Here is a 26,809-nt window from a genome sequence, read left to right on the forward strand (position 1 = left end):
GCCTTTGCCCTGCTTCATTCTGTACTCCAAGGCCAAATTTCCGTTACTCCAGGTGTTTCTTGACTTCCTACTTTTGCATTCCAGTCCCCTATAATGAAAAGGACATCTTTTTTAGGTGTTAGTTCTAGAAGGTCTTATAGATCTTCATAGAACCATTCAACTTCAGCTTCTTCAGCATTACTGGTCAGGGCATAGACTTGGATTACCATGATATTGAATGGTTTGCCTTGGAATTGAATTCGCCTTGCAATGCTGAGGACATGGGTTTGGTCCTTGGTTGGGGAACTAAGATCCCTCATGCTGTGGAGCAACTAAGCTGGGGCTTCGCAGCTACTGAGCCCCCGCGCCACAAGGAAAGATTTCACATGATGCAAGAAAAATCCTGTGTGCCACATCTAAGACCCAATGCAGCCAAAATGCAGCCAAATAAATATTTTTTTAAAATTTTAAATACATATTTTAGTCAAAAGAAATTTCCACATAGCAGATTCAATGAAAGTACATTGCAATAAAATACAAGGAAATTAAAGCAAGAAAGTGGAAAAAGTAAGTTGGCATGATGTATTCTTTTTCTATGCATAAGAAATTATCACAAACATAGCCACTTAAGACAACACACATTTAGTATTTCAATTTTTATGAGTCTAGAATTCAAGCACAGCTTATCCAGGTCCTCTGCTTAGGGTCTTACAATGCCTATGCAGAGGACCTAGATAAGCTGTGTCACCCCCGCATTCTTATACACCGGCTTGGCTAAGGAAGAATCCACTTCTAAGTTCAGTCAGGTAGTTAGCCAAATTTATTTCCTTGTGGCTCCTGGACTGAGGCCTGAGCTGCTTACTGGATATCAACTGAAAGCCTACCTCAGCTCCTAGAAGCTACCATCATTCTGTGCCACACAGGTTTTCCCAACATGGCTGCCTACTTCAAGAAGCCAGAAAGAAAGTTTCTATGGTGAGTCTAGTAACTTAGACGAAGTCTTATATACCATAATATAGTCACATGAATGACATCTTATCACTTTTACTGTTTCATTGGTTAGAAGCAAGTTTCAGGTACTGCCATACTCAAGGATTACAGAAAAATATTAATAGGAGGAGGAGACTATGGGGGCCACCTTAGAGTTTGTTCACCACGCATGACTATGAAACAGGTTCACCAACAAATTTCCATAGACTACTTTATTAGGACCACCACAGATCAAAGATAGTCTGAACATACTGCTATTTTTGGTTTTCTTTATATCCCAGCACTGAAAACATTAAAGGAGATCTTAAAACATGTTCTATGGCTGCCTAGCTATTGTTTAAGGGATGGTGAAATTGCAACATAAGTGATAGCAATTTATAAGGTGATATTAAAATACTGTGCAATATCTTCTGTGACAAGACTAATTTATCATGAGACTCCATTACAAAGTTTGACATGTGGAGTTCATGGTTCATTTCTAAATCCATGTACTGCTTTAAGAATTTTTTTTTTTTTTACCAATTCCGATTTTTACTACTATAGCAGAACGAATACCCTCTAATTTATGAAAAAAAAAAAAAAATCTAAGGCATTCCCTGGCGGTCCAGAGGCTAAACTCTGAGCTCCCAATAAGGGGGCCTGGGTTTGATCCCTGGTCAGGGAACTAGACCCCACATGGTGCAACTAAGGGTTTTCATGCCACAACTAAAGATACTGCATGCAACAAAAAAAGATCAAAGGTCCCACATGCTACAAACTAAGACCTGGTGCAGCCAAATAAAAAAATGGTTTTTTAATCTGAAAACAAAATGACTCAAGAAAGTTTATGAAGCTGGTGTTGTCAAAATAACACAATTTTTAATATATTTAACTTAGTATATTCACAATATACTATAGCAAGTGTCTTTTATTACTCACAATAAAAAACACCTGCTCCTTGGAAGAAAAGCTACGACAAACCTAGACAGCTTATTAAAAAGCAGAAACGTTACTTTGCCAACAAAGGTCCATACAGTCAGTCAAAGCTATGGTCTTTCCAGTTGTCATGTATGGATGTGACAGCTGAACCATAAAGAAAGCTGAGCGTCAAAAAATTGATGATTCTGAACTGCAGTGTTGGAGGAGACTCTTGAGAGTCCTTGGAGTGCAATGAGATCAAATCAGTCAATCCTGAGGGAAATCAATCCTGCATATTCATTGGAAGGACTGATGCTGAAGCTCCAATACTTTGGCCACCTGACAGGAAGAAATGACTCAATGGAAAAGATCCTGATGCTTGGAAAGGTTGAAGGTGGGAGAAGGGGACGACAGAGGATGAGATGGTTGGATGGCATCACCGACTTGATGGACATGAGTTTGAGCAAGCTCCAGGAGTTGGTGACAAACAGAGAAGCCTGGCGTGCTATAGTCCATGGGGTCCCAAAGAGTAGGACATGACTGAGCAACTCAACTGAACTGACATTCACAATATCAATCCAATATGTAATCAGCATAAAATAAAAACACACTTTACATTCTTTTTTCACAGTCTTATTGTAAAAGAACGACATAGCCCTTGAAGACAGGACAAAACGGTTAGAACTTCTGCCCAAAGAGGACAGAAGTTCAACTTTCAGTAGACCTTGAGCTTTATTATACGCTCATCATAATACATTAAGATATGCTAAATGACACACCTGCCAGCACCATGGCAGTTTCAAGGCCAACAATAAAAAGGCCAAAAAGTGGGCAGGACCTAATTCATGTAAATCTCTGCCCCTTCTTCAAAATGGTGGAAATAATCCTCCCACTCGTTAGCCTATGAAATTACCCAGACCATAAAAACTAACTCTGCCATGTTTCAAGGCCTCTTGCCTTCTGAGATGGCCCACACTCTGTGTGGGATGTATTTCTCCCATGGCCACTCTCATTTTCCAAGACAATCCCATGACCTACGACCAGCTCTTACCTTTAGAGATGGACTACATTCTGTCTATGAAATGCATATAGTCTCTAAATAAATCTACTTCTTACCTATCATTGCACCTCTCACTGAATTCTTTTTGCAGTGAGACATAAATAACATGAACTTCATGAAGTCTTGATATTTGGTATGTGAGTATGCGATCTCAATTAAAAGACAGTGGGTTCAAGTCCCAGCCTAGGTTCTGGATGGATCTGAGTCCTGGCCATGCAACCAAGTCCCAATTTAGTTGTATGGTTTCATATATATTTCTCAAAATTTATCAAACAAAACTTTTGGGGGACACCCAAAGAGCTTATTTGTATGAGTTATAACTATCAATAATAACTGTACTACAAATGGAAACTGCAAGGTTTTGTGTGTGTGTGTGTGTGTGTTTAGCTTAAACAACAGACATTTATTTCTCACAGTCTGGAGGCTGGGAAGTCCAAGATCAAGATGCTAGCAGATTTGAACAATCTAATGCAGGGGACATGAGTTTGATTCCTGATTCAGGAAGATTCTACATACCACAGAGCAACTAAACCCGTGTGCCACAACTATGGAAGCCCACTCACCCTAAAGTCTGTGCTCTGCAATGAGAAGCCAGCCCCCAGAGCCCCCACTTGCCGCAATTAGAGAAAGCCTTTATGCAGCAAGTAAGACCCAAAGCAGCCAAAATAAACAAATAACACAAAAATGATGCTAGCAGATCTGGTTCCTTGTAGGGCTCACTTCCTGAGCTATAACCAGCAGTCACCTTCTCACTGTGTCCTCATGGGAGAGAGCAAGAGAAGGGAAAGAAGGAAGGGGCTGGCAGCAGAAGGCGAGAGCCACAAGTACTCTCTGTCTCTCTCCCTCTTCTTATAAGGACACTAATTCCTTATAAGGGCACCCTCAGGACTTCATCTAAATCTAACTACCTCTCAGACATTTTAATAATGTGTTATTTATTGATTCATTTGAAGAGAGCAATGATAAACACATTACATGTTAGTATCATTTTAGTATTACTATAAAATTAAATCTGATTTGACAACCCCCTAAGAACTGTCCTCAAGTAAAGTGTGAATATGTTCCAGAATATGAAGCAGAACAAAATTGGGGAAGTGATTTTTATTTGCTGTGGCTTATAAATACCATGTCATGAATCTGAAAAGCTATGAACTGATTAAAACTTTAGCAAAGTTTGCCCAATTTTGATGGGCCACTTTCCTTGGCTTACTGTTTATTGCTTTCACCTACCTTATTAAAGTTTATTCTTTTTTCCTGTGTAATGTGCTCAGATAGCAAATATTTTATATCTTAATAACTTCCTTTGCTTTATGTTGACTTATTATGTCCTTAATTAAGAAAACAAACCAAATAAGTTTCCTCATGGAAAAGCTGAGGTTATTCAAAACTGTGTTACGTTTTATTTAGTTTATTTGACATTTTACTATTGATGAGTTTCACAGAAAAAGCTGTAAAATCAGAAAAGATGCTCAGCCTTCCCTAGTTTAAATTTATACAGCTAAAATGCTATGAATATAAATATTCCAGAAACTGTATAATTATGGGGAGTTTCTAGAGATTTGTCAATGCCCTTTTATCCCATAACCTGAGTCGGAAATGGCAACCCACTCCAGTATTCTTGCTTGGAAAACCCCATGGACAGAGAAGCCTGGTGGGCGACAGTCCATGGGGTCACAAAGAGTCAGACACAACTGAGTGACTGAGCATACATTTATCGCATAATGTATTTCTGTTTATGAGTCTTCACAGTGTTTTGCTAGATTTTAGGAAATAATAGTTGTAGTTTTTTCAGTCTTAATTTCAGTTATCACTTAATATGCTTACTTCCTAAAAGCTTTACTTTTAAAATCTAAATCTAGCTTCTTCTAGGCCAATGGAATTTTATAAAAGTACATACCATTCAATGTCATAGTAATCCAAGTCTATGCCCCAACCAGTAATGCCGAAGAAGCTGAAGTTGAACGGTTCTATGAAGACCTACAAGACCTTCCAGAACTAACACTCAAAAAAGATGTCCTTTTCATTATACGGGACTGGAATGCAAAAGTAGGAAGTCAAGAAACACCTGGCGTAACAGGCAAATTTGGCCTTGGAGTACAGAATGAAGCAGGGCAAAGGCTAATAGAGTTTTGCCAAGAGAACGCACTGGTCATAGCAAACACCCTCTTCCAACAACACAAGAGAAGACTCTACATGTGGACATCACCAGATGGTCAACACCAAAATCAGATTGACTATATTCTTTGCAGCCAAAGATGGAGAAGCTCTATACAAAAACAAGACCGGGAGCAGACTGTGGCTCAGATCATGAACTGCTTATTGCCAAATTCAGACTTAAAATTGAAGAAAGGAGGGAAAACCACTAGTCCATTCAGCTATGACCTAGATCAAATCCCTTATGAATATACAGTAGAAGTGACAAATAGATTTAAGGGACTAGATCTGATAGAATGCCTGATGAACTATGGACAGAGGTTTGTGACATTGTACAGGAGACAGGGATCAAGAAAATCCCCATGGAAAAGAAATGCAAAAAAGCAAAATGGCTGTCTGAGGAGGCCTTACAGATAGCTTGGAAGAGAAGAGAAGCAAAAAGCAAAGGAGAAAAGGAAAGATATTCCCATCTGAATGCAGAGTTCCAAAGAATAGCAAGGAGAGATAAGAAAGCCTTCCTCAGCGATCAATGCAAAGAAATAGAGGAAAACAACAGATTGGGAAAGACTAGAGATCTCTTCAAGAAAATTAGAGATACCAAAGGAACATTTCATGCAAAGATAGGCTCAATAAAGGACAGAAATGGTATGGACCTAACAGAAGCAGAAGATATTAAGAAGAGGTGGCAAGAATACATAGAAGAACTGTACAAAAAAGATCTTCACGACCCAGATAATCAAGATGGTGTGATCACTCACCTAGAGCCAGGCATCCTGGAATGTGAAGTCAAGTAGGCATTAGAAAGCATCACTACGAACAAAGCTAGTGGAGGTGATGGAATTCCAGTTGAGCTATTTCAAATCCTCAAAGGTGATGCTGTGAAAGTGCTGCACTCGATGTGCCAGCAAATTTGGAAAACTCAGCAGTGGCCACAGGACTGGAAAAAGTCAGTTTTCATTCCAATCCCAAAGAAAGGCAATGCCAAAGAATGCTCAAACTACCAAACAATTGCACTTATCTCACATGCTAGTAAAGTAATGCTCAAAATTCTCCAAGCCAGGCTTCAGCAATATGTGAACCATGAACTTCCAGATGTTCAAGCTGGTTTTAGAAAAGGCAGAGGAACCAGAGACCAAATTGCCAATATCCGCTGGATCATCGAAAAAGCAAGAGAGTTCCAGAAAAACATCTATTTCTGCTTTATTGACTATGCCAAAGCCTTTGACCGTGTGGCTCACAATAAACTGTGGAAAATTCTGAAAGAGATGGGAATACCAGACCATCTGACCTGTCTCTTGAGAAACCTGTATGCAGGTCAGGAAGCAACAGTTAGAACTGGACGTGGAACAACAGACTGGTTCCAAATAGGAAAAGGAGTACGTCAAGGCTGTATATTGTCACCCTGCTTATTTAACTTATATGCAGAGTACATCATGAGGAACACTGGGCTGGAAAAAAACACAAGCTGGAATCAAGATTGCCAGGAGAAATATCAATAACCTCAGATATGCAGATGACACCACCCTTATGGCAGAAAGTGAAGAAGAACTAAAAAGCCTCTTGATGAAAGTGAAAGAGGAGAGTGAAAAAGTTGGCTTAAAGCTCAACGTTCAGAAAACTAAGATCATGGCATCTGGTCCCATCACTTCATGGCAAATAGATGGGGAAACAGTGAAAACAGTGTCAGACTTTATTTTTTGGGGCTCCAAAATCAAGGCTGATGGTGATTGCAGCCATAAAATTAAAAGACGCTTACTCCTTGGAAGGAAGGTTATGACCAACCTAGATAGCATATTTAAAAGCAGAGACATTACTTTGCCAACAAAGGTCCGTCTAGTCAAGGCTATGGTTTTTCCCGTGGTCATGTATGGATGTGAGAGTTGGACGGTGAAGAAAGCTGAGCACCACAGAATTGATGCTTTTGAACTGTGGTGTTGGAGAAGACTCTTGAGAGTCTCTTGGACTGCAAGGAGATCCAACCAGTCCATCCTAAAGGAGATCAATCCTGGGTGTTCATTGGAAGGACTGATGTTGAAGCTGAAACTCCAATACTTTGGCTACCTCATGTGAAGAGTTGACTCACTAGAAAAGACCGTAATGCTGGGTAGGATTGGGGGCGGGAGGAGAAGGGGACGACAGAGGATGAGATGGTTGGATGGCATCACCGACTCGATGGACATGGGTTTGGGTGGGCTCTGGGAGTTGGTGGTGGACAGAGAGGCCTGGCGTACTACAGTTCATGGGGTCACAAAGAGTCGGACACGACTGAGTGACTGAACTGAACTGAGATTGATAAATGTCTACCATTTATTGCAGTCTTACTAAATCATTTTACTTGATATCTAGAGTTTAGTCCTGGCATGTTTTCTGTCAAAATATTATTACATATTATATATCAAGAATTTTTCCTCTGTAAAAGCTATGTTCATCCATATTTTATAAATCAGATGTAATAGCCACTGTCTTCTTTGAAAAAACTACCCCTAGAGACATTTTGCTAAAATTTTTTTTGAGTTGATTTTATGATTCTTATTTTGTATGCTACAGAAACAACTTAATTCCCTTGTTAGTTGGATTGTTCTTATTATAAATGCTCATCACACCATTCACATTTAAAAACTGTCATTAATAAACTGACCACAGCTGTCATTGACCAAGAGATTTTTTTTTTTTTTTTACACTGATGCTAGGTTCAAGGCTTTACAATCAACTAAAAGCCAGAGTCTGTGTTTTCAACAAAGAATTGTTTCAGAGTTCCTTGGAAAAGGACTGTAGTAGGTATTTCAAACTATTGACACTTCAAAGAACAGACTCTTTGGGTACAGGTTTCTGATGCCATCACTTGGACAACTGGAAAGCTTTCAGACTATTGCAGTGAACTGAGTCAGAATTTCTGTAACTCTTTTTAGTCAAGAAGCAGACTACTAATCTAAGATCTAGTGAAATGAAAATTAATTACACTAAGGCTGAATGAACTAATGAGGGATGATGGTAGTTTGTTTGGAATATTGTCTTAAGGCCTATTTTCTGGGTATATAAGGAAGCCTACTCTTTCTTCTTAAGCTATCTAAATTCTTAATAATTTGCTTTTGTAAAAGGAAACATTTCTGAATTGTATCTGATTCTCACTGACCCCAATGAGATTTGAGAAAGTCTTACTAAATTTACTTACTGAATTCCCTTAAAACATAATTGTAAAAAATGGTTATGCAACCAAGCGTTTATCTGAAATGTCATATTTGAGAATAATACTTATTTAATCAGGTAAAACAGGCCACTTTTTAAGAACTATGGTTGAATTTTTGGACTCAATACATAACAAATGCTCTCAGGAAAATGGGCCTGGTATCTACCTTTACAGGGTCCAGCAGGTCACTTCCTGGCAGACCCAAGACCCTTAAGACATTTTTAAGGACCTTGAAAAAAAAGAAGAATCCACCCAAATTCATAGGTATTACAGATGAAATCTGATAAAGAATTTCTTAAGCTTGGCTCTCTAGCCTCTAAATACAAATAACAGCGGCTTTTAAAAGTTCAATCTGAGATTCTTTATCAAATTCCCAGCAAAGCAAATTTAAGAAGGCCAAACAGGAAATTAAACTTATTGCTATCCCTGTGTAAAAACCTAGGCCAAATTTAATGAGACCAACCTTGTTTTATGATCAGGAATAGTATTTGAGGCTGATTTAATCAAGAGTGAGAAAAAGACAGTGAGAAAACTTGGTGTAAGTAAAGAAAAAAATAGTAATAATCTTCAGATTGAAAACTATGCATTGTTTAGAGATTAAATTATTTGATTCTAGGCTTCTATTGCCTTTGTGCTATTTTACAACTCTCTAAATTACAGATAACTGACAGCAATACAAAATAGTTCCTTTCTATAGAAATGCAAATAAGCTCTGTATAGTATAGTTTCAACTGACTTCCCTTCTCCCCACAGAAGTACCCAGGTTTAAATAGAACTGCCATATGACCCAGCAATCCCACTGCTGGGCATACACACCGAGGAAACCAGAATTGAAAGAGACACGTGTACCCCAATGTTCATCGCAGCACTGTTTATAATAGCCAGGACATGGAAGCAACCTAGATGTCCATCAGCAGACGAATGGATAAGGAAGCTGTGGTACATATACACAATGGAATATTACTCAGTCATTAAAAAGAATACATTAGAATCAGTTCTAATGGAGTGGATGAAACTGGAGCCTATTATACAGAGTGAAGTAAGCCAGAAAGAAAAACACCAATACAGTATACTAACGCATATATATGGAATTTAGTAAATTGGTAAAGATAACCCTGTATGCGAGACAGCAAAAGAAACACAGATGCATAAACTGCATTTTGGACGCTATGGGGGAGGGCGAGGGCAGGATGATATGGGAGAATGGCATTGAAGCATGTAAATTATCATATGTGAAACGAATCGCCAGTCCAGGTTCGATGCATGATACAGGGTGCTCACGGCTGGTGCACCGGGATGACCCAGAGGGATGGGATAGGGAGGGAGGGGGGAGGGAGGGGGGAGGGGGGTTCTGGAAGGGGAACACATGTACACCCATGGCGGATTCATGTCAATGTATGGCAAAACCAATACAATATTGTAAAGTAAAAAACAGATAAATAAATAAATTTAAATTAGAAAAAAAAAAGAAGTATCCAGGTTTGTAACCACTTACAAATTTATTTCAATATTTCTTTACTACATACAAATTTGTCCTTTTTTCACTTCTCTTCTGAAGTGGCCACAACATGTGCCTGGTACTCATTATTAATAATAATAATATTAAATTAAATATTAATAAAATATTTAACACCTTAAAAAAACAATAGTTTCACACTTTTTTGTAATTTGTTATTATGAAACTATATTTCTCAAGATAGAAGGATAGAACATATTTTATTTTACAGTTTATTAGCTTTACTTAAAACTCTTTCATATTTCTATATCCATTTATATTCTTGTCCTAGGTCACATAAATTTGATCTTGATCTCATGGAGCTTACCATCTGCTATGATCTGAATTGTGTCCCCCATCCAAAATTCCTATTTTGAAGCTCTAATTCCCCAATGACTGACTGTATTTGGAGATAGGATCTTCAGGAGGTAATTACAGTTAAATGAGTCCATAAGAGTGTGGGGGGCCCTAATCCAATAGGCCTGGAGACCTTATAAGAAGAGGAAGAACTCAATCCTTGATCTTTCCGTTTCTCTACACTCCCCACCCTTACACACATACACACACATACACAAATAGAGGAAAGGCCATGTAAGCACACAGTGAGAACAGTAAGAAAATGGCTTTTTATCTGCAAGTCAGGAAGACAGTTCTCTTTAGAAACCAACCAGGCCGGCACTGTGATCCTGGACATCCAGCCTCCAGAACTATGAGAAAATAAATTTCTGTTGTTTAAGCCCTCAGCCTATGGTATTTGGTTATGGCAACCCTACCAGATTAATAGGCAATCCACTGAGAGATGAAAGACAAATAATTCTTCATCTACAATTTCTGTGAGAACTATGAAGGAAAAGTAAAGGGTTTACTCAAAGTACATCATGGAAAACCCAACTTAGCCTAGGGACAGCAAGGTATGGATGAGATCAGAAAAGCCTTTCATAAGGAAGTGAGATGTAAGCTGAGACCAAGTAGGAAGTATAGATGAAGAAAATATCATTCCAGGTACAGAGGACACACTGTGCAAAATATAGAGACAAAAATAGGAACTAGATTGTATAGACAGTTTCATGGGCCATGTCAAGACTTTCAGATGTGATCCTAAGAGTATTACTCCTAAGAGTAATACAAATACACACTAAATGAATTTAAATAAACATCAAATAATCAAACCTGTACTTTAAAAAGCTTTTTCTGGCTATTTTATGATGGGTGTGTGTACTGGAGGGTAAGCGATGCTAGACAAAGATTAGTTAGAAGTTATAGGTGTAGCAGAGCCAACAGATTACAACAGCTTGGACTATACAGGCATCAAGTGCCTGTAGAAACAAGAGGGAATTTGTGCTGTTTAGAGGTATAGTACAATCTAAAGGAGCTGGTATGAGGCAGAGAAAGGTAACAAGGATAACAAAGTTTTCTATCTTGACTAAGCTAGAAAATAAGAGAGGAGTAGGTTTCTGAGAAAGACAATGACCTCGGTTTTATAAATGTTAATGCTGACCTGACTTTGAGATATTCAAATACATTATAGTGGTTGCCAGGTCAAGAGAATAAATGTGCGAATCATCAGAATAATAACCACTTTCAACATAATAGTAACATACAGGTTCTCACAAATTTTCCATTTTCAGCTCTTGTGTCCACACACTTATGGCTCACTGACAAACCATGTTCATTTTTTAACAACAAAATAGTTCCTGCTGGGAAATTAGTAGTAACTATTGCTCCATTCCTTCCAATCTCTGTCAATCCCTGCCTTCCCACTGGAGAGGTAGAGAACCTATGTAAGACCATTTTCTGTATAAGCCCAATTTAAAAATAGACTATTAAACGTAACACAAAGCTATCACTCTGGCCTTCAAAGTCCTTACAGGTATCAAAATTTCCTGACTTGCAAAGTCCACAGAGAAACTAAAGCTTTGTATCAGGCACTACTGACACACACAAAGGATTTACAATGTGTAGCAGGTGGTACCTCTTTTTAGCACATTCTCCTGAAGCACTCATCCAGACAAATACCATCAAGTTGCATCAGAGTGGGTAAGTACATGACACTGTTTCACATGTCAGTTTCACAGGGCTAAAGTTTGATACATCCAATCCTTGAGCCCCAGGAAGTCTTCCCTGCCCACTGACTACCATTGCAGACACCTGGCATTTACTTTTGATAGCTTATGGTGAACGATGTCGGATTTGGGATCTCAGAAGATCTAGTCTCGGGACCAGGGACCAGGCTTGATCACTCAAGAGCTTTTGTGTAGCAGAGTTTTATTAAAGCATAAAAAGGGACAGATAGATTCTGACATAGACATAAGAAGGGGACAGAGAGTGCTCCCCTCGCTAGTCTTGGCAAGGCAGCTATATACTTTTTCAATTGGTTATTACAGTAAATCAAAAGAATGTCTCAAGGTTGTAAAGGTCTTACCAGACCTACTCCCACAATATACATTTTAAGATAACAGGATTAGAACTAACAATAGAAAAGGAAAGATATACGCATTTGAATGCAGAGTTCCAAAGAATAGCAAGGTTCCTCCTTTTCTCCTTTGCCTTTCACTTCTCTTTGTTTCTCAGCTATTTGTAAGGCCTCCTCAGACAACCATTTTGCCTTTTGCATTTCTTTTTCTTAGGGATGGTCTTGATCACTGCTTCCTGTACAATGTCACAAACCTCTGTCCATAGTTCTTCAGGCACTTGGTCTGTCAGATCTAATCCCTTGAATCTATTTGTCACTTCCAAAAGTTCCAAAGAATAACAAGGATTAAAAAAAAAAAACAAACCTTCCTCAGTGATCAATACACAGAAATAGAGGAAAACAACAGAATGGGAAAGACTAGAGATCTCTTCAAGAAAATTAGAAATACCAAGGGAACATTTCATACAAAGATGGGCATGATAAAGGACAGTAATAGTATGGACCTAACAGAAGAAGAAGATGCAAGAATACACAGAAGAACTATACAAAAAAGATCTCCAGCTAGTGGAGGTGATGGAATTCCAGTTGAGTTATTTCAAATCCTAAAAGATGATGCTGTGAAAGTGTTGCACTCATGCCAGTAAATTTGGAAAACTCAGCAGTGGTCACAGGACTGCAAAAGGTCCGTTTTCATTCCAATCCCAAAGAAAGGCAATGCCAAAGAATGTTCAAACCACTGCACAATTGCATTCATCTCACACGCTAGCAAAGTAATACCCAAAATTCTCCAAGCCAGGCTTCAACAGTACGTAAACTGTGAACTTCCAGATGAGTCAAGCTGGATTTAGAAAAGCCAGAGGAACCAGAGATCAAATTGCCAACATCTGTTGGATCATAGAAAAAGCAAGAGAATTCCAGAAAAATATCTACTTCTGCTTTATTGATTACGCCAAAGCCTTCAACTGTGTAGATCACAACAAACTGTGGAAAATTCTTAAAGAGATGGGATCTTTACCTGCCTCCTGAGAAATCTGTATTCAGGTCAAGAAGCAACAGTTAAAACTGGACATGGAACAATGGACAGGTTCCAAATCGGGAGAGGAGTATGTCAAGGCTGTAAACTGTCATCCTGCTTATTTAACTTATATGCAGAGTACATCATGAGGAACACTGGGCTGGAAGAAACACAAGCTGGAATCAAGATTGCCGGGAGAAATATCAATAACCTCAGATATGCAGATGACACCACCCTTATGGCAGAAAGTGAAGAAGAACTAAAGAGCCTCTTGATGACAGTGAAAGAGGAGAGTGATAAAACTGGCTTTAGCTCAACATTAAAAAAACTAAGATCATGGCATCCGGTCCCATCACTTCATGGCAAATAGATGGGAAACAGTGGAAACAGTGAGAGACTATTTTTGGGGGCTCCAAAATCACTGCAGATGGTGACTGCAGCCATGAAATTAAAAGACGCTTGGTCCTTGGAAGAAAAGCTATGACAAACCTAGAGACACTACTTTACCAACAAAGGTCTGTCTAGTGAAGACTATGGTTTTTCCAGTAGTCATGTATGGATGTGAGAGTTGGACTATAAAGAAAGCTAAGAGCTGAAGAATTGATGCTTTTGAACTGAGGTGTTGGAGAAGACTCTTGAGAGTCCCTTGGACTGAAAGGAGATCAAACCAGTCCACCCTAAAGGAAATCAGTCCTGAATATTCATTGGAAGGACTGATGCTAAAGCTGAAACTCCAATACTTTGGCCACCTGATGAGAAGAACTGACTCACTGGAAAAGACCCTGATGCTGGGAAAGATAGAAGGCAGGAGGAGAAGGGGACAACAGGGGATGAGATGGCTAGATGGCATCACTGACTTGATGGACATGCATTTGAGCAAGTTCTGGGAGTTGGTGATGGACGGGGAAGCCTGGTGTGTGGCAGTCCATGGGGTCCCAAAGAGTCGGACACGACTGAGCGACTGAATTGAACTGAATTGAACAGAGTTTAAGGGAAAACAAATCCTTGAGCAAGATGAGTTGTTTTGTTGTGCAATCATCAGCTCTGCGCTTAAAGAAAAAACGTTTGTCCTTTTCTCCTCCTTGAGAACTTTAGAACCCTATCTCCTCCTCAAGAGCCCCAGACTCCTTTCTCCTCCTTGGAGACCCCAGACTTCTTATCAACCACCTAAGAACTGACACTCTCACTTTCATCCAATATCTGATGTCCTAGTCCACTGATCAAATGAGTAAGTCAACACTGCAAAGGTAACTATCCTCAAGGACTGAAGTTTAATAAAGGCTACCAATAGCAACACACACACTATGACAGGTGCTGTAGCTACCTTTTCACTCCTACAGTTCGTTCTTTATCTCTACTGACTGCTCACTGCCTCAAAGAAATAAAAACATTTCAAGAAATATAAGGACAATTATCTTGAGTTGTAATATGTATTAGAAAAGCTTAACTTTCTGGGTAACTAAAGACTAGAACACTATTGACACAGAGCACCTAAGGATAGGGCCTAGATATTGGCGCTGATTCACAAACCAAAAAAAATCCTACTTGATAGGAACTGCTAAGAGGGGGTCCCTCCACAGACCCAGGCAAGGGAAGTCATTCAGAGCTGTTTCAACTGAGAAAAAAGCAAAACACAATATTCCTATGGGTTGGGTAAACAAATAGAAATAGCTTTAGAACTTCATTTTCTTTCAATTATTTTCCCACAGATATGTACACTATCAACAAAGTTATCAGCTCCTCTAGGTCTGATATTTTAGACTAGATTTTTTTAATGTAATAAAAAAAAATACCCCAATGGATTTAAATATGAAATAAATTTCTAAAAATGAAAAAAATTTTTCTTCAGGAAGCTACATCTAAAATAAATGATATGAGCCAGGCCAAAAGAACTTTCATAACCAACTTGTCCCAACAAAGTCTGTATCATTGCAGGCCTGGATGTTCTCATTCCCCATCTTGGGATTTAGCTGCTATCTTCCTAATGTGACCAAAACCAACTATGAATAGCCTATGACTTTTCTTTTTTTTTTTTTGCCTATGACTTTTCTAAGGCACCTTATTGCTCGTTTAACTTGGTTTAGGATCTTACTAATTTGTTTTTCTGAAGAATTTACAGTTTTTAACAGGTAATTATAGCCTGCTAATAATAAAAATAGTAATAAACAACTACCACTTTTTCAAAGTCTACTAATAACAGGCATTGCACTAAACACTAACAATAACAAATAGTTGTGTGCTAAATTGAAGGTTCTAAATTGAAGGACATACATTTTATATGCATAATCTTTTACAAATAAAATGAGGTATTTGAGGCTGCTGGGGACAAATTGTCAACACCCCTGTCTAAGGCCAATACTTCCACATGTACTTAGATGGCCTCCATTTCTGCTTACTTAAGAATATTCCAGCAGTTGTTCTCTCCACTCCTGCATCAACATCTCTTTGGTTATTGGATAATTTCATTGGCATACAAACAAGATATATCTCCTATTTATACTTTGAAAAGAGAGAAAAATACTCAACTCCATTACCTTTCCAGGTATCACCTAATCTCTAAAATCCTCTTTTCAGCAAATCACTTTGAAATAACAGTATAGACTACCTCCTCCCCAAAATATCAGAAAAGAAATAAGAATAATTAAATGAAACTGTGTAAGCTTCACTTACCTTTAACAACTGTTAACATATTGTTACATTGCTTTTTTCCTCCATTCTATTTTCCTCTCATTTGCTCCCTCTCTTGCTCTAACACATACACACACACACACTTTTTGTTAATTAACTGAATCATTTGAAAATCAGCTATAAACATCATAATAATTCCTCTCTCAAATACCTCCACAATTAATGTCCTTGCTGTAAGAACAAGGAACAACCACAAAACTGTCACACTAACAAAGTTTAACATTGGCACCTTATCATTGAAAGAAAAGTCTATATTCAAATTTCCTTAATTGTCCCAATAATATCCTTCAACTATTTTTAAAAATCCAGGATCCAACCAAAAATCAATCAAGAACATTTATTCACCAGGCCTCTTTTCTTCAACAATCTAGAACATATCCTTAGTGTTTGTGGTCTTTTACAACTTCAACATTTTTGAAGAGTTCAGGCCAGCAGTTCTACAGATTATCACCTCAATTTGAACTTTTCTGATTGCTTCCTCACACATTAGATTGAAATTAGACATTTTTTAAAACACAAATAGTACAGAGGTAATATTGTCTCCTATTCTGTCTTGAATCCACTCAAATCAAGCTTTGGACCCACTTCTGATCAACGTCATTTGCCAAGGTCACCAATTGGGTATTCCCTATTATTAAACTCAAAAATCAATTCTTAGTTGTCATTTTACATAGCCTTGACACTTGTTTCTGGCTTTGGAAACACCACTCTCTCTTGGTTTTATTGCAACCTCATTTGGATGTTCTTCCTCAGGCTTCTTGACTGATGTATTCTCCTTGTCTCCTAATAAGTAAATGCTGAAGAGGCCCAGGGCTCAGTCCTTAGATCTCTTTTCTGACTAGATTCACTCACTCAACAGGTCAGTGCTTCTCCAACTAGCTGTGATGAAGGACCAAGTGAAATTTCCATCCATTTGTAAATCATCGCAAAACACAACAAATATAAAATAACAGAAAAATGATCAAATGCTTGAAGGTCACAACAATGTTAAATTGTTTAAACTTCTGTACTAAAGCAGTTCATTGATCATCACCTGTCAGCTGACTACACTTAAGTAGCATTTCAATAGTTTCTCATTCAATCCCATAACTTAAATTATCATCTATTAATAAATGCTGTCAATCCCTAAATGTATAATTCCAGATCATATCACACTCTTGATTCCCAGGATTCACATATGCAATCTCTTTATCAATACTCTTTCTTGAATGTCAAGCAAGCACCAAAGTTGCAATTCCTCCAAAAACCACCATCCTGCCCATCCCAAGAGCAACAATAACAACAAAAAACCCCTGTTCCACTCACAATATTCCCGATCTTATAAAGTAAATGGCAACCATATGCATCTACCTACTCAGCCTTAAAACCTCACTGTCAACTTCAATCTCTCTCTTTTTCTCATATACCAAAATTAACTATCAGCAAATATTGTCAGTTCTCCTTTCATACATCCAGAATCCATTCACTTCTCACCATCTAAGCTGCTACCACCCTGGCTAAGTAGTCATCATCTTGACTGAATTTTGTAATGGTATCCTCACTTACTTTCCAGCTTTCACTCCTGCTCTGCCTACAGTCTGAGCAACCAATGACCTTGTTAAAACCTAAGACAACTATTCAATAGGGAAAGAAAAGTTCTTTCAACAAATGGTGCTGGGACAACAGCTATATACATTCAAAGGAATGAAATCAGACCCTTACCAACAACACATATAAAAAGTAAGGTACCGTTACTTTCCTGATTTCTCTATTGAAGATGCTAAGTCATCCTCTGCCATCTACTGCACACTCTGTACAAAGACATGCCCAGCTCTCTGCAGAAGAGGTATCATGGAGCTACCATTATTTGGGAAGATGATTAAGCACAGAGTTCAGATAAACCAGTCATTTCATTTACCAGTGAAGCATTTCAAGCATAGAAATGATATTTCCTGTTAAAACCATATATAACTTGGTAGTGGCAAAGTGTAGATTAGAATCCATGTTTCTAAGATTCCTTCCAGTATAAAATTCTTTCTATTCCTCTAATACTAATGATTTTTTAAAAAATTATTGTTCTGGTTAACTTAACTCTAAGTTCTCAAAATAGAGGAATGCATCTAATTGAATCTTACAACCTCAGAACTTAGAGCAGTGCCCAACAAACAGCAGGTATTAGTATGAATTTACTGAATGAACCACTGTTTAAATGTGAGTTAGTGTACTAGCTATGGTTTTTCCAGTGGCCATGTATGGATGTGAGAGCTGGACTATAAAGAAACCTGAGCACTGAAGAATTGATGCTTTTGAACTGTGGTGTTGGAGAAGACTCTTGAGAGTCCCTTCGATCGCAAGGAGATCCAACTAGTCCATCCTAAAGAAGATCAGTTCTGGGTGTTCATTGGAAGGACTGATGTTGAAGCTGAAGCTCCAATACTTTGGCCACCTGATGCGAAGGGCTGACTCATTTGAAAAGACCCTGAAGATGGGAAAGATTGAGGGTGGGAGGAGAATGGGATGACAGAGGATGAGACGGTTGGATGGAACACTGACTCGATGGACATGGGTTTGGGTAAACTCCGGGAGCTGGTGATGGACAGGGAGGCCTGGCGTGCTGCGGTTCATGGGGTCACAAAGAGTCGGACACGACTGAGAGACTGAACTGAACTGAAGTGTATTAAAAAGTATTTCTGGATAATTTCCATGGCAATCCAGTGGTTAGGACTCAGTACTTTCACTGTCAGAGCCTGAGTTCAATTCCCTGGTCAGGGAACTAAGATCCTGCAAGACACTCAGCATGGCAATATTTAAAGGTAGTTAGAATATGCCTAACTTTAGATACCACTAAAATAACCAAGAAATGTCTCTAAAGCTAAATTATCTAAAATTTCCTCCAGTTGCAAACAAAAATCACTTTCACAGGATATCCTTCCTTCTCAGCAAACTATTCATTCAGTTCAGTTCAGTTGCTCAGTAGTGTCTGACTCTTTGCGACCCCATGAATTGCAGCACGCCAGGCCTCCCTGTCCATCACCAACTCCTGGAGTTTACCCAAACCCATGTCCATCGAGTTGGTGATGCCATCCAACCATCTCATCCTCTGTTGTCCCCTTCTCCTCCTGCCCCCAATCCTTCCCAGCATTAGGGTCTTTTCCAATGAGTCAACTCTTTGCATGACGTGGCCAAAGTACTGGAGTTTCAGCTTCAACATCAGTCCTTCCAATGAACACCCAGGGCTGATCTCCTTTAGGATGGACTGGTTGGATCTTCTTGCAGTGCAAGGGACTCTCAAGAGTCTTCTCCAACACCACACTTCAAGAGCATCAATTCTTCGGCTCTCAGCTTTCTTCACCGCCCAACTCTCACATCCATACATGACTACTGGAAAAACCATAGCCTTGACTAGATGGACCTTTGTTGGCAAAGTAATGTCTCTGCTTTTGAATATGCTGTCTAGGTTGGTCATAACCTTCCTTCCAAGGAGTAAGCGTCTTTTAAATTCATGGCTGCAATCACCATCAGCAGTGATTTTGGAGCCCAAAAAATTAAAGTCTGACACTGTTTCCACTGTTTCCCCATCTATTTCCCATGAAGTCATGGGACCAGATGCCATGATCTTAGTTTTCTGAACGTTGAGCTTTAAGCCAACTTTTTCACTCTCCTCTTTCACTTGCATCAAGAGGCTCTTTAGTTCTTCTTCACTTTCTGCCATAAGGGTGGTGTCATCTGCATATCTGAGGTTATTCATATTTCTCCCAGCAATCTTGATTCCAGCTTGTGTTTCTTCTAGCCCAGCATTTCTCGTGAATATACTCTGTATATAAGTTAAATAAGCACGGTGACAATATACAGCCTTGACGTACTCCTTTTCCTATTTGGAACCAGTCTGTTGTTCCATGTCTAGTTCTAACTATTGCTTCCTGACCTGCATACAGGTTTCTCAAGACACAGGTCAGATGGTCTGGTATTCCCATCTCATTCAGAATTTTCTACAGTTTATTGTGATCCACACAGTCAAAGGCTTTGGCATAGTCAATAAAGCAGAAACAGATGTTTTTCTGGAACTCTCTTGCTTTTTTGATGATCCAGCGGATGTTGGCAATTTGATCTCTGGTTCCTCTGCCTTTTCTAAAACCAGCTTGAACATCTGGAAGTTCACGGTGCATGTATTGCTGAAGCCTGGCTTGGAGAATTTTGAGCATTATTCTACTAGCGTGTGAGATGAGTGCAATTGTGCGGTAGTTCGAGCATTCTTTGGCATTGCCTTTCTTTGGGATTGGAATGAAAACTGAACTTTTCCATGTATACATTCCTGAAAGAAGTGTATTATATACATTCCTCAGGCCTTTCATTTCACCTAACCTGAAGCAAGGCAAAGCTGAGAGAACTTCCAAAGAAAAAGAACCTAAAGAATAAAAAAAAAAAAAAAAATGCCAGAAATAATAGGAAAGTCACCAAGTACAAATATTTGCTGAATGCGATGCTGAAAAGTCACTGTCTTTCAGTTATATATACCCACTCAGTGCATCATTATGTGCATCCATTAAGAGTCCTGGCAGTGCTCTTGCCCAGTTTTTAGAAGACTCAGGACACCTGAGAACCTAGAACTGAGATTCACTGCTAGAAATAAAGACAGAAAGGTGACTCTTAAATAATAAAACATATCCAAATTTAATCTAATATATTTATAAGAATTCTGAAAGTAACATTCACTTAAACTAAAACTAAAAAATGAAGCACTATCACATATATTGTCTTTATAATAACTATTAAAAAAGAAGAAAAACAGGTATCAAAATGTTCATTCTATAGATAAAGCTACTGAGGAGATGAGGCAATTTCTCTACATTACAAAGTTAATTAAGTGACATAACCAAGACTGACCCCTAGGAGTATTCTGACTCATAACTCAAGTCTCTTTATATCAAATCACAGTGAGCTTTCATAAAGCAGCCAAAAGGACTTTATAAGAATCTCAGAGGACAATTTAATCACTAGAGCACTTTTACAAAGCAAAATCCCAGAATGACAGTAACAGAAAAATCATGTGTTTCACACATTTTAAACATATACAATGTATAAAGTATACTTAAATATATATATGAATACCGTTGTGTCCCTCCTCCAAATTATGTCTCATATATTTCTGTAAGGAAAAATTTCAAAGCCATTGTTTTAACATAGCCCCATTTCCTTACTGTTTCTCAAATTTGGCTTCTTAGCAAAATCACAGTGGGTGTGGGTGCAGGTGCAAAAAAATATAGGCTCTTGGGCCCCAACATGGAGATTTTAATTTATATAGTTCAGAATCTGCATTTTAACTGCTTTTTATTATTTAAATGTTTGTTTTTAATCTGCAAATTTGGTAGTACTGCCAAATTTGCAGTACTACCCCCGAAAGAGTTCTTGAGAGAAAAAGCAGGCCAAGAAAATATTAGAAATTAAAATCCTGGATCATTAATGAATTTCCCTGGGCCCTGAGGCCAGAAAATGGAACAAACAGGTAAACCATAGCCCTATTCCAACCGTGATCCCAAACTTAGCTTTTGTTTGTCTCAATTTGTTGACCTCTCCCTAGTACCATGTTATGGGACAGATGCAGATGTTAAGAGCTTCAATTTTAACATTCTCAAAAAGCATGACTCTACTAAACTCAGTAAACTCCAAAACACAAGCATAAGACTGTGATGGGTATTTAATTGGCAGCTTTCCCTAAAATGTTAGACAAAAATTGACATAGAGAAGAGGATTTGGGGTAGGGAGTGATGAGGGAGAGTTGGAAGAGCTGACCTAGTGAGAGAAGTTGGCTGGCCCACTGGTTTCACTGGCCCAGAAAAAAGAGTCCAAAGAAAAATATACTCATGAATAAGAGTTCTCTGAGAGATACTGAAAACAGTCCCCAGGAGGGATTCCTAAGCAGGAGATCATAATCGCAATCATAATCATCATCTACTTACAAGCTGCCTCTTCTTGGAAGGCTCAGCTCCTTCTGAAAAACAAAATACAAACACAGGTTAGAAAGAAAGAAAAACTCATCTCAGTCCTAAAAGTCTGTGCTCTATGTCCGAGAAGATTTATAGCATCATTTTAATAATGGCAAAAACTCACTCACTCTAAAAAATAACCTTTTCCTTTGTCTCTTAAACTTTAGTGAAATAATAAAATTTAAGCAGGCTGGCTAACTGTCATTCTTCCTTCCTGAAGATGTTTCACAGACCACTTGCAGCAATTTCACCACTAGATGGAACCAACAGGCCAGTGTAGATTCCAGGCACTCACTGGGCCAGCCATCAAATGCTGATAAATTGTGAAGGATTCGTATCATTAGTCATGGGTATGAAAGGAATGAAATGGAATATTTTCTTTAATTATAAAATATTTTATACAAATAAAGTATAGAAAATAATACAATAGAGATGATGATACACACCACTGGCATGAGAAATAACCCCTACAATAGCAGTTGGGCCCCTGTGACATGCTTTCCAAATTTATCAAGTCCCACGTACCACTAGTCTCCACTTAACAACTATCTTAATTTTTTGTTTATCTTTTCCATATGTGTCTTTATTTTTTATTATACATACACTTGAATAATTACTAGCATTGTTTTATATATTTTTAAATTATATACTTAAAATACTGCATATATTCATCAGCTGACATCAATCTACATTATAATTAGGAGACTCACCCATGTGAATATACTTCACTTTAGTTCATATATCTATAGCACAGTGGTCCAATCCATGAATTTTTAAAATATTTATTTATTGATTCTCCAATAAATGGAAACTTAATTTTCTTTCCATGTTTTTCTTCTCCAACAAGACAATGCTCCTAATAAACATACTATATGTGTTTTGTCATCCACATGTATAAAAAGTTTCTTGGTAGTATACACTTAGATGTGGCATGAACTGAATCAGAAATTGCATTAGAAATTGCTCCCAAAATGATGATACAATTTACCTTCCCCTCCAATCCAGATGTTCAAGCTGGATTTAGAAAAGGCAAAGGAACCAGAGATCAAATTGCCAACATCCACCAGATCATCGAAAAAGCAAAAGAGTTCCGGAAAAACATCTACTTTTGTTTATTGACTACACCAAAGCCTTGGACTGTGTGGGTCACAACAATCTGTGGAAAATTCTTAAAGAGATGGGAATACCAGACCACCTGACCTGCCGCCTGAAATCTGTATGCAGGTCAAGAAGCAACAGTTAGAACCAGACATGGAACAACAGACTGCTTCCAAATTGGGAAAAGAGTATGTCAAGGCTGTATATTGTCACCCTGCTTATTTAACTTACATGCACAGTACATCATGAGGAATGCCGGGCTGGATGAAGCACAAGCTGGAATCAAGATTGCCAGAAGAAATATCAATAACCTCAAATATGCAGATGATACCACCCTTATGGCAGAAAGTGAAGAACTAAAGAGCCTCTTGATGAAAGTGAAAGAGGAGAGTGAAAAAGCTGGCTTAAAACTCAGCATTCAGAAAACTAAGATCATGGCATCTGGTCCCATCACTTCATGGCAAACAGATGGGGAAACAATGGAAACAGTGACAGACTTTTATTTTGGGGGGCTCTAAAATCACTGCAGATGGTGATTGCAGCCATGAAATTAAAAGATGCTTTCTCCTTGGAAGAAAAGCTCTGACCAACCTAGACAGCATATTAAAAAGCAGAGACATTATTTTACCAACAAAGGTCCCTCTAGTCAAAGCTATGGTTTTTCCAGTAGTCACATATGGATGTGAGAGTTGGGCCATACAGAAGGCTGAGAGCCGAAGAATCGATGCTTTTGAACTGTGGTGTTGGAGAAGACTCTTGAGAGTCCCTTGGACTGCAAGGAGATCCAACCAGTCAATCTCAAAGGAAATCAGTCCTGAATATTCATTGGAAGGACTGATGCTGAAGCTGAAACTCCAATACTCTGGCCACCTGATGCGAAGAACCAACTCATTGGAAAAGATCCTGATGCTGGGAAAGATTGAAGGCAGGAGGAGAAGGGGATGACAGAAGAGGAGATGGTTGGATGGCATCACCAATGCGATGGACATGAGCTTGAGTAGGCTCCGGGAGTTGATGGACAGGGAAGCGTGGTGTGCTACAGTCCATGGGGTCGCAAAGAGTCGGACACACCTGAGCGACTGAATTGAACTGAATCAACACTTTCTAAGAGTTCTCCTTTCCAAACCTATCTCCCCAACTCCTGACACTTTAAATAGTCAACTGCCTTCTCAACATCTCAAATCCAACATGTCCAGAACTGAACATGTCCTCTCCAGCAAAACGAGGTCCAACCACAGCCTTTTCATATCTCATATGATGGTAATTCTTTTCTTCTGCTGTTCAGACCAAAACCCTGAGCATCTGGACTCCTGTTTTTAACATACACCACATCCCATCCAACAGGAATTCTTAAGTGCTTCAAATTTAAAATACCGTCAGAATACAACGATTTTTCTCTGTCTCCAAAGACACAAATGCTTACAATCTCTTTAAGAAAAAGCTTGGATTTAGTCATGTTTCAGAAATCAGAATTGGGAACAGGTAATAGCACATTCTCTCTCTCTCTCTCTCTCTCTCACACACACACACACACACACACACACACGTATAATATAAAACACCCTCAACAAAGACTAGGTCACCAACAAAACACATCAGACACATCAAAATTTCTCCAGTTAAATGTATGAGGATCACAATAATATGATAAAAACTCTAGAGTCTCAATTCAGTTTTGTCACCAGAAGAGCTCAAATGAGGTCATGTTGTACTGTTAAATGAGTTACAGAATCTCTTGGGTTTTGCTATTGTGATCTAAGGACTAATGGTCCTCTCCCCAGCCTCACAACTGTTTCCCAACTGGTATCTCATTCTTGCTTCTATCCTTACCCCTCCATGGTCTAGTTTCAACATAACACAGTGACTCTTTCAAAGGTCAGTAAGATCACAACACTCCTGCTCAAAATCCTGGCATGGCTCCCCACTTCATTCATGAATAAAAGTCGAGACCTAGCTCGATGCCCCACCTCCCCTCCCCAGTCTCTCCCTGACCTTCTCTCTCCAGTGCACACTCGCACACCTTGATCCAGCCACACTGGACTCTGTTGTTTGTCAAACACATCAAGTATTCTTCTGCCTTAAAGCCTTGTGCTTATCTGTACACTCTGCCTAAAATGCTCCTCTTCCCAAAGTATTTCCCTGGCTAACCCCTATGGCCTTCAAATCTCTTGGCTCAATTTTCACCTGAGTTCTTAATGAAGCCTACTACCCTGATAGCTCTATATATTACAACTTCTTTTCCACCCTCCTCACCCTCCTACTCCACTCTACTTTTATAACCTACACATCTTCAATATACCTATCACTTCTAACGTACTATGTAATTTACTTGTTTATTATGTTTATTGTTCATTTTCTGTCTTTACCCACTAGAATCTAAGCTCCATGAACACAGGGATCTTAGTCTGTTTTATTTACTAATGCATCTCAATGACTTAGGACAGTGATTGGCAAGTAGTATAATAGATGCTCAAAAAGTATTTGCTGAACAAACGATTTCACATACTCTCCAATACCTGATATTTGTTAGACTGTTTAATTTTGTTTAATCTAATGGCTGTGATCATATCATATGTGGTTTTAACTTGCATTTCCCGTAATTACCAGTGAAGCTAAACGATGTTTTATATAGTTAGGTCATTAGGGTTTCCTCAACTGTGAATTACCTATTTACAGTGTTCACTTGGTATCAGTGGGGAATTGGTTTCAGAACTCCCAGCAGATAACCAAAACCTGCAGATATTCAAGTCCCTTAGGATAAAATGACACCACACTTTATAGTCAGCCATCTGTATCTATGGTTGGAGGACCCACCAAGACACAGGGCCAAGTCTATATCCTCAGCCTATTTTTCTATTAGATTTTCTTTTATCTAATCAGGTTATAGGCATTCACCTGACACATTCTGGAATACTAATTATTTGTGGACTGTGGTTCAGTGGCTAAGACATGTATGACTCTTTGTGACTACAACACTCCAGGTTTCTCTGATTTTCACTGTTTCCTGGAGTTTGCCCAAATTCATGTCCACTGAGTCAGTGATGCTATCTACCTCATCCTCTGCCACTCTCTTCTCCTTTTGCCTTCAATCTTTCCCAGCATCAGGCTCTTTCCCAATGAGCTGGCTCTTCACATCAGGTGGCCAAATTATTGGAGTTTCAGCATTAGTCCTACCAATGAATATTCAAGGTTGCTTTCCTTTAGGAATGACTGGTTTGCTCTCCTTATTATATTCATTGAAAATGTCCTCTTAATCTTTTTATTTTTTAATGGAGTCACCAAAGAATTTAATTTTTATACCATCCATTTTATCATTCTCCTTTATGTTTTCACATATAAGAAATATATCCCCGACACACAGAGCCATGAATACATTTACTTATGTTTTCTTCTAAAAGATTATAGGTTTACTTTTCACACTAAGTCTGTGAATATACCTGGAATTTATTTTTACATATGGAGGGAGATAAAAATTCTCAAAACTTGTCTAGTGAACATCCATATACACACCAACAATCCAAACTGTATAACTGTTAAAATTTTGTGATTATTTTCTTTGTCACATATTTAGCCATCTACCCACCTGTGTTGTTTTTTTTTTTTTTAATGCATCTCAAAGTAGACTATGGACATCAGCATATACTTCAGCATGTATATCATTTACTAGAATCCGATATTTGTTTATAGCTGTTTCACGATGTTGTTTTTTTTTTCTTAAGGTAAACTTACAAACACTAAACTACATAAATCTTAGGTGTACCAATCAATAAGTATGATAATTCTATGCATTCAGGTAACCTAAATCCCTACCAAAGTATAGAACATTTCCATCAATCCAGAAAGTTTTATCATATATTTTCTTAGTAGACC

General features: G+C 38.5%; 1 protein-coding gene across 9 annotated transcripts in view; it reads right to left on the reverse strand.

Annotated features, from left to right (window-relative positions):
* Nucleotides 1-26,809, reverse strand: part of MAST2 (microtubule associated serine/threonine kinase 2) — a 212,921-nt gene that overhangs the window by 103,444 nt on the left and 82,668 nt on the right. For 8 of the 9 annotated variants that reach the window (XM_081488538.1, XM_081488529.1, XM_081488550.1 and 5 more), the window contains one exon: nt 21,815-21,846. In XM_081488538.1, coding sequence (XP_081344664.1) covers nt 21,815-21,846 — 32 coding nt within the window. The remainder of the gene's footprint in view (nt 1-21,814; nt 21,847-26,809) is intronic. The other variant, XM_081488531.1, reaches the window with a different exon arrangement.

This window comes from Giraffa tippelskirchi, chromosome 5 (assembly GCF_054371585.1).
Source record: "Giraffa tippelskirchi isolate mGirTip1 chromosome 5, T2T-mGirTip1v1.2.pri, whole genome shotgun sequence".
NCBI lineage: Eukaryota > Metazoa > Chordata > Mammalia > Artiodactyla > Giraffidae > Giraffa > Giraffa tippelskirchi.